Source organism: Rhinolophus hipposideros (assembly GCF_964194185.1).
Source record: "Rhinolophus hipposideros genome assembly, chromosome: 24".
Taxonomy (NCBI): Eukaryota; Metazoa; Chordata; class Mammalia; order Chiroptera; family Rhinolophidae; genus Rhinolophus; species Rhinolophus hipposideros.
The window spans coordinates 4,158,976-4,176,344 of record NC_138070.1 but is presented as its reverse complement, the minus strand read 5'-3'; the positions used below and the strand labels follow the sequence as shown (position 1 = coordinate 4,176,344).

At 43.5% G+C, this 17,369-nt stretch overlaps 1 protein-coding gene across 2 annotated transcripts; it reads left to right on the top strand.

Moving 5' to 3' along the window:
- The first annotated feature begins 6,844 nt into the window (after nucleotides 1–6,844).
- TMED2 (transmembrane p24 trafficking protein 2) lies at nucleotides 6,845–16,753 on the top strand. Of its 2 annotated transcripts, XR_013992461.1 has the most exons (5): nucleotides 6,950–7,252; nucleotides 8,667–8,859; nucleotides 11,324–11,431; nucleotides 15,091–15,698; nucleotides 15,791–16,583. XR_013992461.1 is itself a non-coding variant. In XM_081036711.1 (4 exons), the coding sequence occupies exons 1-4, from the start codon at nucleotides 7,073–7,075 to the stop codon at nucleotides 15,213–15,215; spliced, it is 606 nt and encodes a 201-aa protein (XP_080892837.1). In that variant the 5' UTR covers nucleotides 6,845–7,072; the 3' UTR covers nucleotides 15,216–16,753. The 2 variants fall into 2 exon arrangements, 1 of the variants encoding a protein (XP_080892837.1); XM_081036711.1 differs by having other exon boundaries at nucleotides 6,845–7,252; nucleotides 15,091–16,753.
- Nucleotides 16,754–17,369: the final 616 nt, after the last annotated feature.

The window sequence follows — 17,369 nt, the reverse complement described above, 5'->3', positions numbered from 1 at the left end:
ATATTATTCAGGGTGGAAATACGGTCTAGGAAAAAACAAAACCCAATGCCGACCAGCTTCAGCATATGATCGCATTTCAAAGACACAGCCCAAGGTAAGCGCTACTCTACTACTCTCTACCTCTATGGATTCTCCTGTTTGGGACATTTCATACAAATGAAAACATACGATACATGACATTTTTGTGACCGGCTCCTTTCGCTTAGCATCATGTCTTCCAGATTCGTCCATGTTGTAGCAGCAGGTGTCGGTTCTGCTTTCCTTTTTAGGCTGAGTAATATCCCATTGTATGGATGGACCACATTTTGTTGATCCATTCATCCATCCACGTGGGACTTTTGGATTGTTTCTGCTTTCCCTGTTGCTTTGCCTGTGGTAAAAGTGGTACTTTCCTTCTGGAAGCTCAGATCACTATGCAGGAACCTTTACCTCCTCAAAGAACTCCTTGTTTTGGGGAGATGAACCAGGCTCCAGAACAGAGTGAGATGGGAAAGCAAAAAGGAAGCTCACAGCCATTGAGTACCTTCTGTGTGCCAGGCAGGGTTCCGGGAGTGCAAAGATAAATTAGATCACAAGTCCCTGACCTCAAGGAGCGTGTAGTCCAGTGAGTAGAGAGGTACATCTCTTGTTTTGCCTGCTAGGATCTATCCCATTTTTCTGATTTTCCTCAGATGAACCACCCCTCCCCTGCTTCCTTGTTCCAGGGTAGGAAACCCAGGCTTGCCCAATCAGTACCACCCAACCTGTGGGCCTGGTGGTTGGCTCAGGGATGGGTACTGACCTCAGACAGTTCAATGAGAGTCCAGGACGCTTTTCCTGGCCTCTTGAAAAAGGTTAGTTATCATTTTGGTTGGTAGTTTTTTCCATGAGTTGCTGAGAACATCGGCTGGAAGCCTTGTTAGTTTTGGGAGAGGCAGGCTGAGTAAGAAGGCAAGCAGGGGCAAAGTGTGGGAGATCAGACCACATCCTGGGATATCATTTGAGCAACTGGATCAAGCTGTGCCTTATTTTTTTGCTACCTCAAAGCTTTGTAGCTGCATGAACCAATGAGCTTTAAGAATTAAAAAAAAAAAAAGAGTGTGGTGATGGTTGAATATAACTAAAACCATTGAATTGTACACTTTAAATGGTGAATTGTATGGTATATAAATGATATATGAATATTAAAAAATGAAATAACAAGATAAAAACTATGATAGAACCACACACAGGGTTTTGCTGAAACCCAGAAGAAGAGCAGCTGACTCATTCTGCAGAGATGGGGCAGGAAAGCAGCCTCCCTGAGGAGATATTACCCATTTTACAGGTGAGGCACTAAGGTCCCTGTCAGAATGGAATTGAGTATGATCCCCTAAATGAGTGACGGGGCTAATAAAGTGATTAGTACTTTGTAGCCCATAACCTAGTCTTTGAAAACATAGGCTCTCCTTAGGCACTGTCGAAATGTCTAATCCATGCCCCCAATGAATTGACCTAAATTATTTTAAAGCATATATATCATCGAGCCTGCTTATCATGACCATCTCCAAAAACACATGGGGGAAGTCTCTGCAGTGCTAATGCCTGGCTTGGCATTTTCAGAGTTGGTCAGAACTCTTCAATTCAAACTGGCTTAAGCAAAAAAGTTACATGAACAAGAAATCCAGGATGTGAACTTCAGGCATAGCTGGATTCGGGGGCTCAGCGATGTCATCTGACTTCTGTTGTTCCTTAACCCTCAGCTCCAGATTTGTACTTAGCATCATCTTCATGCAGGTTCTCTACACAGTGTGGCAAAGGTGGCCTCCAGGACCCCTAGGGTTACTTCCGACTGGTTTAATAACCTCAGAAAAGGCAATGAATTTTCATTGCATATTATTGGCTCAGTTTGGGACACATGCCCATCCCTGGACCAATCATTGTACTTAGGGAGATAGAAGTTGCTGATTGGTCAGGCTTAGAGCCAGTGGGTGGGGGCAGTCCACCAGAATGGCATGGGATAAGACAGGAGGGAGGGGAGTCCTCAATGGACAAGCAGAGTGCTCTTATAGAACAGAGAACAGACGTTGAACAGACGAAAAAAAAAATCCATATTTAGTTTGGGACCAGGAAGCTGGTAGTGCTTGTCCACACTGCAGAAATGTGGCCATCTAAAAACTTTCTCTTTTTAATACTTCAATTTCAACTTCGTGATCTAGAATATCCTTTTCTTTGCACAGCATTACCCAAATCCTTCTTTAAATACTATTCCTGCCTCTTCACTAATATCCTCAGCAGTGGCTCCTACCATCAAGAACGACCCCCTTCCGTTCTCCTGTAGCTCTTTCTATTTGGATTACCCTCTTCAGCCTGTAATTAATTACTTCCAGGTATTATTATTCACTGTGTACACACAGAACCCATCACAGGGGCCTGGGCTCATGTGACCCAGTCTCACTCTCAGTAACAGCCTCACATGTACATTTTTCACTTTTTACAGATGCTAATTTTGAATTTGATTTACAATTCAGGACAAGAGTTTGTATCAGTCAGAAAATAGAACTCACTCTAGGTGTTTCTAACAGAAACGTTTCCATGTAGGAAATTGGTTTTTAGTTACCTATTGCTGTGTAAAAAGTAACCCAAAAACTTAGTGGCTTGAAAGAACAATAATCATCATCTGTCATAGTTTCTGCAGGTCTGGAATTGTGGGGCAGCTTGGCTGAGCAGTTCTGATACAAGGTCTCTCACTAGCTTGAGGTCAAGAGCTGCAGCCATCTGAAGGCTTCACTGGGGCTGGAGGCGCCACTTCCAAGATGCCTGTCACCCGGCTGTTAGTGGGAGGCCTCAGTCCCTCTCCATGTGGGCCTTTTCCAGAGCTGCTTGAGTGTCCTCACGACATGACAGCCGGCCTCTCCCAGAGGAAGTGATTCAAGAAGACAAGGTAGGAGCAACAATGCCTTTTATTACCTAGCTTCAGAGGTCACACACCGTCACATTTTGCCACATTGTTGGATAGAGAAGTGAGTCACTAGGTCTTCCTCCCAGTGCAGGGGAGAGAAACTGGGCTCCACCTTTGGAAGCGAGGTGGGTCAAAACATTTGTGGATATATTCTGAAACCATCACAACAGGTGACGATAGAGCTAAGGAGACAAACCAGGGATGATGAGCCAAACCCACAAATGAACAACAGCAGAAAGACCCCAACTCACTTAGGACTGGAGGCGCTAAGAGAGGAAGTGGGGTTACCAGAGCCCAGAAGTCAGACCACCCAGCGGAAGCTGGAACTTCAGACGAGCTGGAGTCCTGAAGATTCAGCAAGATTCAGCCCGTAGCAGACATGCTTCCCAAAGCAGAGAGGGAGACAGAGGCCCTCGCTTCTCCCTTTCTCTACTTTCCAATCTCCTGTCAGTACCTGCAATTAGCTGAACCTACCCGGAAGCAGAGTACAAGGGGGCCTGTGATGCAGAGGAGAGCAGAGAGGGCTGGGATCAAATGCACAGAGGGCTAGAATGGCTGATTGGGTAAGGTGGTGATATTGTGGTTAAATCCGTCTTGAATTCTGATTATTTTTATATATTAATGTTGTTCTCAATAAACGACACTTTAAATCTGAAAACGAAAGAAAAAAAACAATGATGAAAGAAAATCCTCCAGTCTCCTTTAATTTTCCCGAATTTTAAAAAAGACTTTTGTGGGACCAGAAGGGAAGGGGAGCGTTAAAACCTAGACGGCAGAAAGCTGATCTAGCCTTTGTGTAGAAACAGCCTTTTGTTTTTGTCTTCAAAACTTGCCAGCATTTGAGAATGAACTGGTGCAACTGATACAAACACCTCATCAATTTCTAATCTGGTTGTCTAGTCCCTGGCACAACAAGCTGCTGATTCCAAGCAGAAATAAATTATTTTGTCCACTCTTGGTATATACCCAAGAGCACTGAAAACACGTCCATACAAAAATATGTGCATGTATGTTTATAGCAGCGTTCTCCATAATAGCCAAAAAGTGGAAAAAACCAAGTGTCTGTCAAAGGGTGAATGGATAAACAAAATGTGGCCTATCCATACACACAATGGAATATTATTCAGCCATCAAAAGGAATGAAATACCGATACATACTACAATGTGGATGAACCCTGAAAACATTATGCTCAGTAAGCGAAGCTGGTCATAGAAGGTCACATATTGTAGGATCCCAGTCTAAATCCACTGAGGCAGAAAGTAGATTAATGGTTGCAAGGAGCAGGAGGGATGGGGAATGAATGCTAAAGTGTCTGCAGTGTGTCTTTTGGGGATGATGAAATGTTTTGGAATTATTGTTGATGGCTGAACAATTTTGTGAATGTGCTAAAAACCACTGAATAGTTTAAAAGGGTGAATTTTATGGTATGTGAATTATACCCCAATAAAGAAGGGAGGGAAGGAAGGAGGGTGGATGCATTTGAGAGCTTCGTTCATCATTCATCAAATATGTTTTTTATCATAAATTTTATTTTAACATAAGAGCAATTTCACACAAATTAAAAACTTCTGCTCATCAAAAAACCTACTCTGCCATCTTGACCACAACTCCCATCATATATTTTTTGAGTATCCACTATGTGCCAACTGTTTGTTGTGTCAGAATATTCATGCACAGCATGGCACAGTAGCTCATGCCAATCTGTGCTGAGGACTGTAGAAGCGCACACTTACTATGGGTGACCTGGCAAGTCTCAAGAGCATGTGGTTCTTTGAATTAATTTGTCTTCCTGAAATATGTTGAAAAGACACCTGATGAGTAATTATAACAACGATGTTAAAAAGAAAAACCTGTACAAAGAAGGAACTATACCGAGTGGTGATACTGATTATTTTATAGTACAGTGATTAGAGTTACTCTGTCTCTTTTCCAATTATTAGACAGTACAATTACTTTTATAGCATAAAAAATAAATTTACAGATGACTTCTGGCTGCATCTCTGGCTTGGCCACCACAGTGTTTCCAAAAATTGGAGCCAAACATATTTAGGTACAGGGGCCGGCCCGGTGGCTCAGGCGGTTGGAGCTTCGTGCTCCTAACTCCGAAGGCTGCGGTTTGATTCACACATGGGCCTGTGGGCTCTCAACCACAGGTTGCTGGTTCGACTCGTTGACTTCCACAGGTGATGGTGGGCTGTGCCCCCTACAACTGGGGTACAGGGAACAACAATTTGACTTGGAAAATGTCCTGGAAGTGCACACTGTTCCCCAATAAAGTCCTGTTTCCCGTCCCCAATAAAATCTTAAAAAAAACAAAAAACGTATTTAGGTACAGCATCTGATACAGTTTTCCACAGTCCTCCCCACTCCCTATTGCCTTAAGCTGGTGTCGTCTCTCATTCACATAAACTTCCCAATTGCTGAAGGCATTTGAATTTGGGTCCCCTGATTTATAAAATACAACCCTCACAATAGACAATTCATTGTCAGCATTTTAAATCCCTGATCTGTGGAGTTAGAATATTATTTAATTAGTTCAAAAATAAAAAAGAACATTTAATTTCTAGATTAAAAACAGAATTGTTCTTGGCAATTTTCTACAGAGTTGGGTTGCTTGGTAAGTCCAAAAGTCCCGTCCATCAGTTTAATAGGATACCTCTGTAGGTATTTTAAGCAGAAAGAGCGTTAGCACGAGGAAACAGAGGCATATAAATAGGATGGCGAGGCAGGTAGAGCGGTAGAGCAGGCCCTAGGCTGACCCTCCCTCCAATGATGGCTCCCAGGTTATCCCACAGGCGAAGCAGGGCCATTGCCACAGCCTGGAAGGTGGAGAATCAGGGGATCATTACTAGAACTTGTGGGTTCAATAACCGGGAAGCTTCCCTCACTGCAGCTGCACCTGTTTCTTGACACCTGGAGTAGGAAACGGATATTGGGCCACTACTGCCCCCTATTGCCTGAGGACGTCCCTAAGAACCTAGCGCAGCACATTTCCAAGCATGAGTCATCTGATCCTCCTGACTGTAGCAGATAAGGACAGCATATGGTGTTCACCCCCTTTGTCCAGATAAGAGGGGATGTAACATAATTAAGGCCACACAGCTCCGTGCAAACTAGAGTAACAAGTGGGTGTCCTCATCCCCCGGCCAGCTCACTGAACTCAGCTAAGATGTCACGAGGGAGGGCTCCTGTGGCCCGGGGAGGGCCCGAGAGCACGGCCTGCACCCCCCCCCCCCCGCCGGTGCCTCGGGGTGACGCCGCCCGGTGCACGAGGGACTGTGCCTCAGGGGGCACAGGGCTGCGCTGTCGGCACGCGCAGGGGGCCAGGGTTGGGCAGGAGGGATGTTCGGGCGCATTTCAGAGACGAGACGGCGACATTTGAATTGGTTTTTGAGGAACGAGGAGGAGAATGTCAGGAGGCAAAGGGCAGGGGGTAAATTGTGCTAGCAGCTGGCAAGGGCTAAGGGGAAACGGCGTGGCAGCGAGATTTGGGGGGACTTGAGAGCATTCTAAGTTTGGAAGGATTTGGACAAGGATTTTTTTTTAACAGTAAAATAAAGTGCATTAGACTTAAATATACATCTTCTTGGTTACAAAACCATGCAAACACGCGTGTAGCCTTCATTGAGGTGAAGGCGTAAACACTTCAACATGTCAGTGGGTTCCCTCGTGTGCCCTCCCACTCCGCGCGCCCGCGCCTCCCTTCTTCCCCCCGAGCCCCTGGGCTCCAGCCGCACGTCCCCGTCCGCCCACTCGTGTGGTCGCCTCCGACCCCCTCGCCACGTTTCTGAACAATCTAGGAGGGGACCGCAGTCGGCCAGGGGAGGCTGCCCGATCCTGCCGCTTCCTGTGAACTTTCGGCTGCGCGCGAAAGGGGAGGCAGGTGGGGACGACGTTTTCTGGTCCCTCGCAGCCACCGTCCAGGCCCCGGCGGCGCGGAGCCGCCCTGTCCCTCGGCGGCCGCCGTGCGCCCGTGACGTGGCAGCTGCCAGCGCCCGCCAATCCCGGGCGCACGCATCAGCCCCCGCGGGTGGCGCAGCCGGAACGGGCGGAGCTGAGTTGGCGGCGGCTGAGGCGGTAGCGGTGGTGGCGACGGCGGCGGCGGCTCTGGAGGCCGCAGTCCCGGTCCTGGCTTCGGCTGCAGCCCCACCATGGTGACGCTCGCGGAGCTGCTGGTGCTCCTGGCCGCCCTCCTGGCCACGGCCTCGGGCTACTTCGTCAGCATCGACGCGCACGCCGAGGAGTGCTTCTTCGAGCGGGTCACCTCGGGCACCAAGATGGGCCTCATCTTCGAGGTGGCGGAGGGAGGCTTCCTGGACATCGACGTGGAGGTGCGGGCGCGCTGCCCGCGGCCGAGGCGGGGTGGCGCGTTCGCTCGGGGGTGGGCGGCGCCCGGGGCCCGCGGGGGGCCGAGGCGGGCGCGGGGCGGGGAGGCTGCCGTCCGAGCCCCGGGAGGGACCCCGGCTGCCGCCTGGCCCCGCCGCGGCGACCCTCGCGGCCGTGCTCCCCGGCCCCGGGCTCCCCCCGGGGTCCGGAGCGGCTGCTGAGCGGCGTGGGGTGGTCAGCGTGGGGGCCCCCCGCGACCTCTCGCCGAGCTTCTCGACCGAGCGCCGCGTGTGCGCCCCGGGCGGGGACGGCGCATCCCGGTGCGGCCGCCGGCGGCAGGACTCGCGGGGCCGCGGCTCCTTCGCTCACGTAACGGACCAGCCTTGGAACGTGGCAGGCAGAGTGCAGCCAAAGTCCCGGAGGAGTGCAGGGCGGACGTTCGCGTTGTGTGCTCCTTTCCTCTTCCTAGAAACGGCCAGAGTGTTTTAGTTTTTTACGCACACCCTCCGGATACGTCGTTTAGCCACCTCTGACGAAGGGAGAGGTGCCTTTTAGGAGTCATGACCGCAGTGGGGAAAACGAGAAATTATTTTAAGAAACCAGCAGTCCCTACATTTCATCCTTTGTCTTTTTTTAAACCAAAGGAATGAGTCACCTCGAACCTTTTCTTTTTTTTTTTTTTGGAAACCAGATATGATGAATATTTAAATTCATCGGTTGGCATGATTAATTGGGTTTAAGGACTCTCTAGTTGATAGTGCACGTTAGCAGAGTTGGGCACGAATTACACAATCCATGTGAAGTTCAGAAGTAAGTGGGTAATGGAGTGGCTGTTCGCAGTAGCTCAGACCTTAGCGATCAGCTATTCCAGTGTCCAGGGCTTTATAAGAGGAACTGACTTGAACAGAACCCAACAGCCGATCTGGAGCAGATTGCAATGAAAACCCAGTCTCCTAATTTCCAGTCTAGTTCTTTTCCTTAAGCTTTCAGGCTTCTCGGATGAAGTGGATTCCTTCCCAGGTTGGCAGTCATCAGGAAAACCTAGAAACGCACCTTGCTCAAAATTCTTAGTTTTAAAGAGGTTTTTTTTATTTTAATGTTAGTGGTACATTGTTTGCGTGTTTGTTGGAGGTGTTAGGACACTTGGAGACAATGGGTAAGGTGTGGTTTCTGTTTCGGAGGAATTTACATTTGAGTTGAACAAATGAGAGGAGCTCTGTAGTCAGAGTTAAAAGGTGTTGGGAGAGCCTGGTCTCCTAAGTGGGAGCCCAGACAGGTTACTGTTACCAACTGCTGTGGAGCTCCCTGAAAATTACACTTTCGTAGCAAATATCCTACTGCCTGCCAGTAGACATCACTTACGAAACCTACGATTTGAAGTCTTTCGTGATATCTCATGCATTTCCCTCCTGTCTCCAGATTACAGGGCCTGATAATAAAGGAATTTATAAAGGAGACCGGGAGTCCAGTGGGAAATACACATTTGCTGCTCACATGGATGGAACGTACAAGTTTTGTTTTAGCAATAGGATGTCCACCATGACTCCAAAGATAGTGATGTTCACCATTGATATTGGCGAGGCGCCTAAAGGACAAGACATGGAAACAGAAGGTGAGATGAACATTCGGAAGATGTATATCACATTCCAAGAGTTAATTCCGTACATCTTTACCATCTGAATTGAGTATTTATTTGTGATTTCTTATTCTCGGTTCATTCACTGTCTTTGAAATCAAAACCCTCTCGTGAAACATACTTTTGATTTATCCAAATCACCTAATTAACAAAAAGAAGTTTCTGGAAGTTCATGTTTATATTTTAGTTCTTTGCAGTTGCCCCTCCTGGCAGCTTAGTCACTTTGTGCTCTTGTAAGCATGTGGATTACATGTGTCTTAGGTGGTTTCCTCTGCTAATTTGCAAATCCTGGTATACACATCTTTATTTGCTCATTTGTATACATGACTAGTGTAGCTAAACTTTTTGTTGTTTTATTTTTGTGTGTGTTTGTATCTTAAACTTTTCTTTAGGTGGTGGAGATACCTGGGATGGTATGTGGATTGATTTTTGATGGCATCCTGTCTTTTTGCATATTTTTGTTTGCTGTTATCTAATTTTTGCTTTCCTTCTAACCTCAGTTTGTTAGCATGAGAGTGTTTTTTGTCTTAAGCAAAAACAACCCTACAACTAATTAGAGTTTTAGAGTGATTATTTTTGGTGGTTTTTATTTAGTTGACAGGAGGTACAGGTCAGGTCATTTTAAATTAATAGAACTAGGAACACAGCCATTGATTTTTTTAATAGTACTATTGTACTATATACATATAGTTTTAATGAATGCTGAAGCGTGGAAAGAGTCAACCATAACTGGACAACTAAAAGTACATAGCTAATAGCAAATGGTGCTGTTGACTTTGTAGGAAGTATGTTGTAGGCTTGTTTTAACCATATTAAAGTTTTCTAACTTGAAACTTGGTTGTATATGAAATGCATTTCTAGGAGCCATGTCTAGATATGGTGACAAAAGTTCTTTCAGCCATATGTTATAGTTAGATTACATTTTATTGATCAGCATTGAACTCTGAATTGACTCTTCTGGATAAATTGCTTACCAGGAGCCAGCACATTTGGATTTTTTGGCGGTGGGGCTGGGGATGAGGGTGTTGTCACAGGACATAGAGTGTTAGGATTTTTGGAAAGGAGCTGCTCAATACACTTCATGGCATTAACATGATAATATTTGTCTTAGATACTGAGCAGTTAGTAGAGCACTTGCATGGTAAAGAAGATGAAGTGTTTGCTAGGTTTTGAAATCTATAGAATTTAGAGAATCATACTACTTAGTAATTCCTGTGCTGTTTTTCAGGGTCATTTACAGTGTAGGACTTGGCTAATTTTCAAGGAGAATTGGGAGTTTTGAAGGGCTTTCTGTTTGTTCATTTTCTGGAGATTAGTCCTTTCTAAGTAGTTAGAAAATGTTGGCTGATGAATGTGAATATTGAACTATTCTTAAATAATCATTTAACACAATACCTAAAATTCTTGCTTTTGCTTGTTAATGTCATTGAATGGCAGCTATCAAATCAAGCCTTCTTCTAAAGCAGTGGTTCCCCTCAGGATGATTTGGCAATATCAGGAGCATTTGGCAGTATCAGGAGACATTTTGATTCTCATGGCTTGGTGGATGATCTTACAAGGCATTGGATAGCTCCCCACAACAAAAGAATTATCTGGTCCAAAGCGTTAACAGTGTGCCTCTGGAAACCCCGATTTAAAGGTTCCATGTAGTAGTACATGGTCCTTCCAAAGGGAAGCTCGTGAGGAAGGGTTTGAGATTCCAGCCCAAATACCTTAAAATGGTAGGGACCCTTGGCCTCTCACCAGAAATTGAGGATTATCTGTGGCAATTCGGACTTCTAGATGAGGCCCAATCCTGGACAGTGATAAAACAACTCCTCCAGTGGGAATCTTCCCTTGTGGTATATTTTTTCCTCCCTGTTTCTTCATTGTCACAATAAAGCACTACCCAGAAGCGTACACTGACTTTTCAAAACTGTTCACTTTGTGTTCGTTTTTGGCCAAGGAGAATACTGGTTTGAAACCTTGTGCAGCTGAGAGCTTGTCTTCACCTTAAGAGTAGGTTTTGATTTTAGTTTAAATATTGTTGTTTGTAGATTATTGTTAGGGTGTTATTGGAGATTTTGTTAGTTTGATATTTTGCACTTTATTTTTTCCCCTCAGTTTTTTTTTCTCTCTCTCTGATTAGCAGTCAGTATAGTAAATTTCACTTAGTAACAGTTCATTAAAAGAAATTTCTTAGGGATAATTATTTTCCTTCAGTTAGTAAAAATTGTACAGTATGTTTTCTATCCTGAAAGACGTTTCTCTGCTGTGAATGGACTTAAAAACGTGCTTTGAGAATTAAATTGTCATCAGTTGTTCAAAATGATTTCTATGCCATTTCTAAACATAGCTGCTTTTGTATGCCTTTTTTGAACAATATTTTTACTACCTGATAAGTATTTTTCAAGAAGAGATTACCAAATATGTGCCACTGTGTTTTCAAACCCTTCTGTAGCTCACCAGAACAAGCTGGAAGAAATGATTAATGAGCTAGCAGTGGCGATGACAGCTGTAAAACACGAGCAGGAATACATGGAAGTTCGTGAGAGAATACACAGAGCGAGTAAGTTAACGAGCCGGCTGGCCCTGTGGCCTTGTGTGTGGTGCCCCCCAGCTCGCTTCCTCTCTCCTCATTGGGAAGTTGCGCAGGCAGAAGCATACTAAATCATTGGCTTAAAAAAGCACCTGTGCAAAAATATTTTTAAGGACACATGTTTGTAGAGCTCTGTCCTACACTAGTTTATTATTGGGACTCGTGTTCTAAACCAATAAGTGCTATTAAGGTTCAGCACAAGGTTTTAAGAGTTTTTCAAAAGTATAGTCAGCTAAAGAATAAGCTAATTTCTTAATTCGGAAAGGAAAAACATTGTAAAATGGGTATTGCATTGGGTTTTAACACATTTAAAACTTTTGTGCCAATATGATTAGTAACATATGCTGAGATGTAGCTTTTTTTCCTTAGAATGGAAGATTTTAAAAAAGCTTTTTTTTTTTTAATTGGGCAATATCGGGGGACGGTGTGTTTCTCCAGGGCCCATCAGCTCCAAGTCGTTGTCCTTCAATCTAGTTGTGGAGGGCGCAGCTCAGCTCCAAGTCCAATCACCGTTTTCAATCTTAGTTGCAGGGGGCACAGCCTACAATCCTATGTGGGAATTGAACCGGCAGCCTTGTTGTTGAGAGCTCGTGCTCAAACCAACTGAGCCATCTGGCTGCCCCTCCAGAACCTCAGCAGCAGCTCATTGTCTTCAATTTACCATGTTTCCCCGAAAATAAGACTGGGTCTTATATTAATCTTTGCTCTAAACAATGTATTAGGGCTTATGTTCAGGGGATGACATCCTGAAAAATCATGCTAGGGCTTATTTTCTGGTTAGATCTTATTTTCGGGGAAACACAGTAGTTGTGGAGGGCGCAGCTCACTGGCCCATGTGGGAATCGAACTGGCAATCCTGTTGTTAAGAGCTCGCGCTCTAATCATCTGAGCCCTCCAGCCGCCGCATAAAACGGAAGGTTTTAGCCTAGTTAAAATAGAATGCACAGAAACATGAACATAGCCAGTCACCAAGTGGAGACCAGTTTGGGCTCCCAAATTTGTAAACTGGGAACTGAGAATGTATTTGTGGAAACAGTGAGGAGTGGAATCCCATGTTAGGTTGCAGAATCCTGTTTAGCCCATAAAAGAGCTGTAAGTATTATGCTTGAGCATATAAGATTAAGAGGTACCATGTTGACACACAGACCACATACCACCTCATTTTAGATTCAGGTCCACGCCTGTGGTTCAGTGTCTTCCATCCTCCAAGTAGTTCTTAGGGGTAGACCTTACTGGGCGCTAGCTCTTGTCTGTAAATGTAAAGTGACTTGGCATGAATCTTTGTTCTGAGGTTGGGGTCGGGAAGGGAGAGAAGCGTGACTCTAAGAGAGAAGCACAGGGGAATTTCTTCAAGATGTGCTTCTTGCCATTGGGGGAAAGGAGCCTCCAAGACCTAGAACATGGGCTTCCTCTCTCCTTGGGAAAATAACAAGTATATATGGCAGATTGGAGAAGTGCCCCCATTCTCGCTTTTTTGGGGGTGGAGTGGGGCATGAGGTGGACCAAGGCTTGTATACACACACTTGTGCCTCTTCCACCATGATTCCTTCTCCTCCTTGCCACCATTCTTAAATTTCTTCACCATCTAGGATCTCCCCCTTCTCTCCTGGACCTGACAGGAACCTATTTGTGGATTACCTTGCTCCCAGGTGGGGACCAGTCCATTATTGGATGAGAAGAGCACCGAACAAAATCTGAGGGCTGAGAGCCTTCACTGCTTTGCAGATTTCACTAGTTCAGACCAGATGGCTTTATAGGTATAGGAGGTATTGGAATATAGGTATCGGTATTGGAAACAGCAGCCAGAGAAAGTACCCATCTTCTGGTCGGTGGGAGCAGCCATCCTTATTCTTTCACCATGAATTTGACCAGAGAGATGCTCACAAACAAGTAGTTTTAGGCATTCAGTTTAATTTTGCAAATGAAATAGTTCTCTCAATACTATTTGTTTTTTGTACATCTTCCTACAACACTCCTCAGAGATGAACATGAGGCTTTTTAACTGCAGTGTTATAATAATACTATGTTGCTACTAGATCAGGCTAATATGTGAATGGCACGAGGACAATGTCTTATATGCACACACTTTCCTAGGTGGCTACTTTCCTATGTTATTATGCTTCATTGTGTTCAATTTCAGCTTAAAGATGCCTTTTTCTATAAGAGAAGGGAAAGAAGTAATTTTTACATGGTTCCTTAGTTTGAAGTATTTACTCAGCCATTCCCTTCTCAGGCACAATCTTAAAATGCTGTCATTCACAGTTATGCTAGAAATTGGTTTTCTTGTTTCTTTTTAAATTAAAGTTTATTGGGGTGAGAATGGTTAGTAAAGTTACATAGGTTTCAGGTGTACAATTCTGTTATACATCACATGGTATGTTCACCACCCAGAGTCAGTTCTCTTTCTATCACTATATCTGAGGTCAAATTGGTTACGTTTTCAACAGAAGTAAACTTCATGCCATGGAACTAGCACTAAAATTTCAGTGCTGGGACCGGCCCGGTGGCTCAGGAGGTTGGAGTGCCGTGCTCCTAACGCGGAGGTCTCTGGTTCGATTCCCACATGAGCCAGTGAGCTAGCTGCCCCCTCTACAGCTAAGATTGTGGACAACAGCTCTCCCTGGAGCTGGGGTGCCGTGAGTGGCCAACTGCCTCAGCCAGGGAGCTGTGTCCTACACAACTAGACTGAGAAACAAGGGCTTGAACTGGAGGAGGCGGGGGCGGGAGAAGAAGGGGGGAATATAATTTTCAGTGCTGGTGGTTTCTAGAGTGCTAGTTAACGTTCTTGAGCATATGCTAATTTGTACTCTGGGAAGTTATCCTTTTGGAAACATGTTAATTGTTTTCACTTCTTTTTGAGTGATCATCAATCCAGTAGCTGTTACAATTCTAATTAATCTTTTTACACATATGGTATACATATGACACTTACTCAGCTGATTACTATGTTACTGTATTGCTAATTGCAATTCTTTCTAATAATGGCCATTTGCAGAAAAATCAGAAAACTACCTAGTAATTTAAAAAAGTTAAGGTTAAGGATCAAATCCTTACCTTAAGAATGGGATAAAGAATGAGATTTATTCAAGTTTGTTTGATAGTAACTGCCAGTACTGTTCCATGAAACTGAGAAATCTCCCCCACCAAGAACAAATGCCAAGTACATAGCAGGTGCTCGATAAATACTCATTGAATAAATGTTTAAAGAAAAAGACACTTAGACCAATACATTTTGACTTGGTAGGTAGTGCTTTTTGGGTAACTGATCTTGAAATAATCTCTTAGTTTTTTTTAAAGTCAATTTCTGATTCAGCAAACAGGATTATAATGGGGCATTTCAGTGTGAGTGAGATAGAATGTTGAATTGAGTTTTTACCCTAGAAGTGTGACCTTGGGCAAGTCACTTTTCCTTTCTGTTCCCCATTTATAAGCAGAGTGGGCTTGACTATGTGAATCTTTAAGATCCCATTGAAATCTAAAATTCTTTCCTTTTAAGTACTTGTTACTTGGGGACAAAAGTATTTAGAGGACTCTGAATGGTGTGCAAACATTGCTGTTTATGATGCTTATGTGGTTTTTTTGTTTTTTGTTTTTTTGGTTGTTAAATTTTGTTTGTTTGTCTTCAACAGTCAATGACAACACAAACAGCAGAGTGGTCCTTTGGTCCTTCTTTGAAGCTCTTGTTCTAGTTGCCATGACATTGGGACAGATCTACTACCTGAAGAGATTTTTTGAAGTCCGGAGGGTTGTTTAGAAGCCTTTTCCTGATGATCTGAAACTCATAATTCACTGTTTACCAAACATCTTGGTCATAATAATGTCATGAGTTTGTACATTTTTATTTTCTGAACTGTACATTCACAGCTTCTTTGTGATGAATAGAATATGGGGAAAAACACACCTTTTTAGGAAAGTTATAGTGAAAATTTGACATTTGATTGGCACAATTTCTTATTTGAATTCTGCCTCCATTATACAGGTCCTTCCGGAGCTTGAACACTGTAAATGAAATGTAGGCGTATAGTCCTTAATTATCTCTTCTTTTGTTGTCATAATAAAATGCAGTTTGTTCAGGATAATACTTTACTAAAATGACTGCGACCTTTGGACCCCTGATCTGGCAGTTCGGGTCATTACAGATTCATTTTGTTGAGTCCTTATGAGAAACAACAGTCTGAATCGTGACATTTTCTACCCACCGAAGGCAGAGCTCTGTGACTTCAGAGTATGCTACCAGGTTGGTACTTTTATACTTTTCTTGCTTTTGCTTTAAAGATAAGACTTAACCCAGTAACATTTTCCCCCCTAAATTTTTACTTTGAACCTTAGGACTTCATCTTTACTTAAATTGATGACACAAGCAGCTAATAACCATTTTTTGGTTTGATCCTGACCTTGTAAGAAGTCTATTGAAGCCAACTCTGGGTGTTTCAGCTGATGGCAGTAACTCTTTTTCTTTCTGTGCTGGCAATCCACTTTCTCTACTCTTGGCACATAGGAGGTTCATGCATTCATGTAATTGGGAAAATCTGGATTTCTGATGGCGATGGGTTTAATGCCCGTTTGATTTCATTGCAGTGATATACAGCCACTATTTTAATTTAGATCAGTGGTATTTGGCCACTCATTAATTAGAGTACCGAACCATCACTGTCAGTACTAGGGTTTTTTTGTTTTTCTTGGGTCTTTTTTGGCACATGTGAATTTTATTTTGTATAAAACAAAGAGAGTTTCTCTTGGTCTCTGATGATGGGTTCAAAATTAAAAGGAGTATCTGGCTTTGGTGTGGGGGTGATCCAGGATTATGTTGTGACTGATGTATATTAGTTACTTGTACATTTTTTTTTGATCTTTGCAAGGGTAAAACTACAAGTAACGAGTTTTATATAATTAATTTAAATTTGTTACAGGTTTTCATGTTCAGGATAAACAATTTTTCAACCTTGGGTGAAAACACTTGGCAACAGTTTAAGGTGACTGTTTTACCTTAGGACAACTGTTGCATGCCAATTTTTTGTGTGTGTGTGTGAGAAAACACTTTGAAATTGAATTAAAATATGTAAATTTAAAATTGGTTGTGTATCTAATCTGCCCCAGGTTCAGTAAATAAACAATTCTTTTTAAAAACAGTCTTAGTATTCTGTGTTTTATATATTAATGATTAATTCACATTTGTTATATATCAACTTTCCATTTATATTTGAAATGAGGCATGTCCATGTTTTCTAAGTAATTATGCGCCTGTTAATAAAGGTTACTTTTTATGTCTATAAATCGAGTATAGTGAATAGGAACTCAATTTTAGGTGTCCCTCTGTGGTTTCTTTGATGGGTCAATGTTAACATCTTAAGTATTTAATTTGCAAAAAAAAACGTTTTAAGTGATTTTCACTCAACCACTTGGTTTATGGATGTGGAAAATAAGTTTAAGAGGGATTAAATGATTTGCCCAAGGCTCCCACATGGACAGTGGTTGTGGAACCAGAAAGTAGATCTCTGCCTTTAGAAACTATTTGTCTTCCTCCATTACACGAGGGACCTGCTAGTAAGAAGGGGAGTACTATTTATTGAGCACTGGAATGTTCTGGCAGAGTGCTAAGTGCGTTAGGTGGTCTGTCTCATTTATTCCTCAAAACCACTGTACACTGGGTGCTATTGTAATTCTCATTTTGGAAACAAGGGAACAGACATGGAAAGGGTCCCAAGTTCGTAAGATAGTAGTGCCCCAAATGCACATGCCTCTGTGTTCTTTCCCTCTTCCTTTGCTTTCAGAGCTGTCTGTGGAAGTCCCATTGTATAAAACACTTGTCAAAGGTGTTCTGCGGATATGATGAGTTTATTTCAGTGAAAATGTTGCCTTGGGCTTTCTGTTTCAGTTCATTTGGTTTGAGATGACGAATCTGCATGAG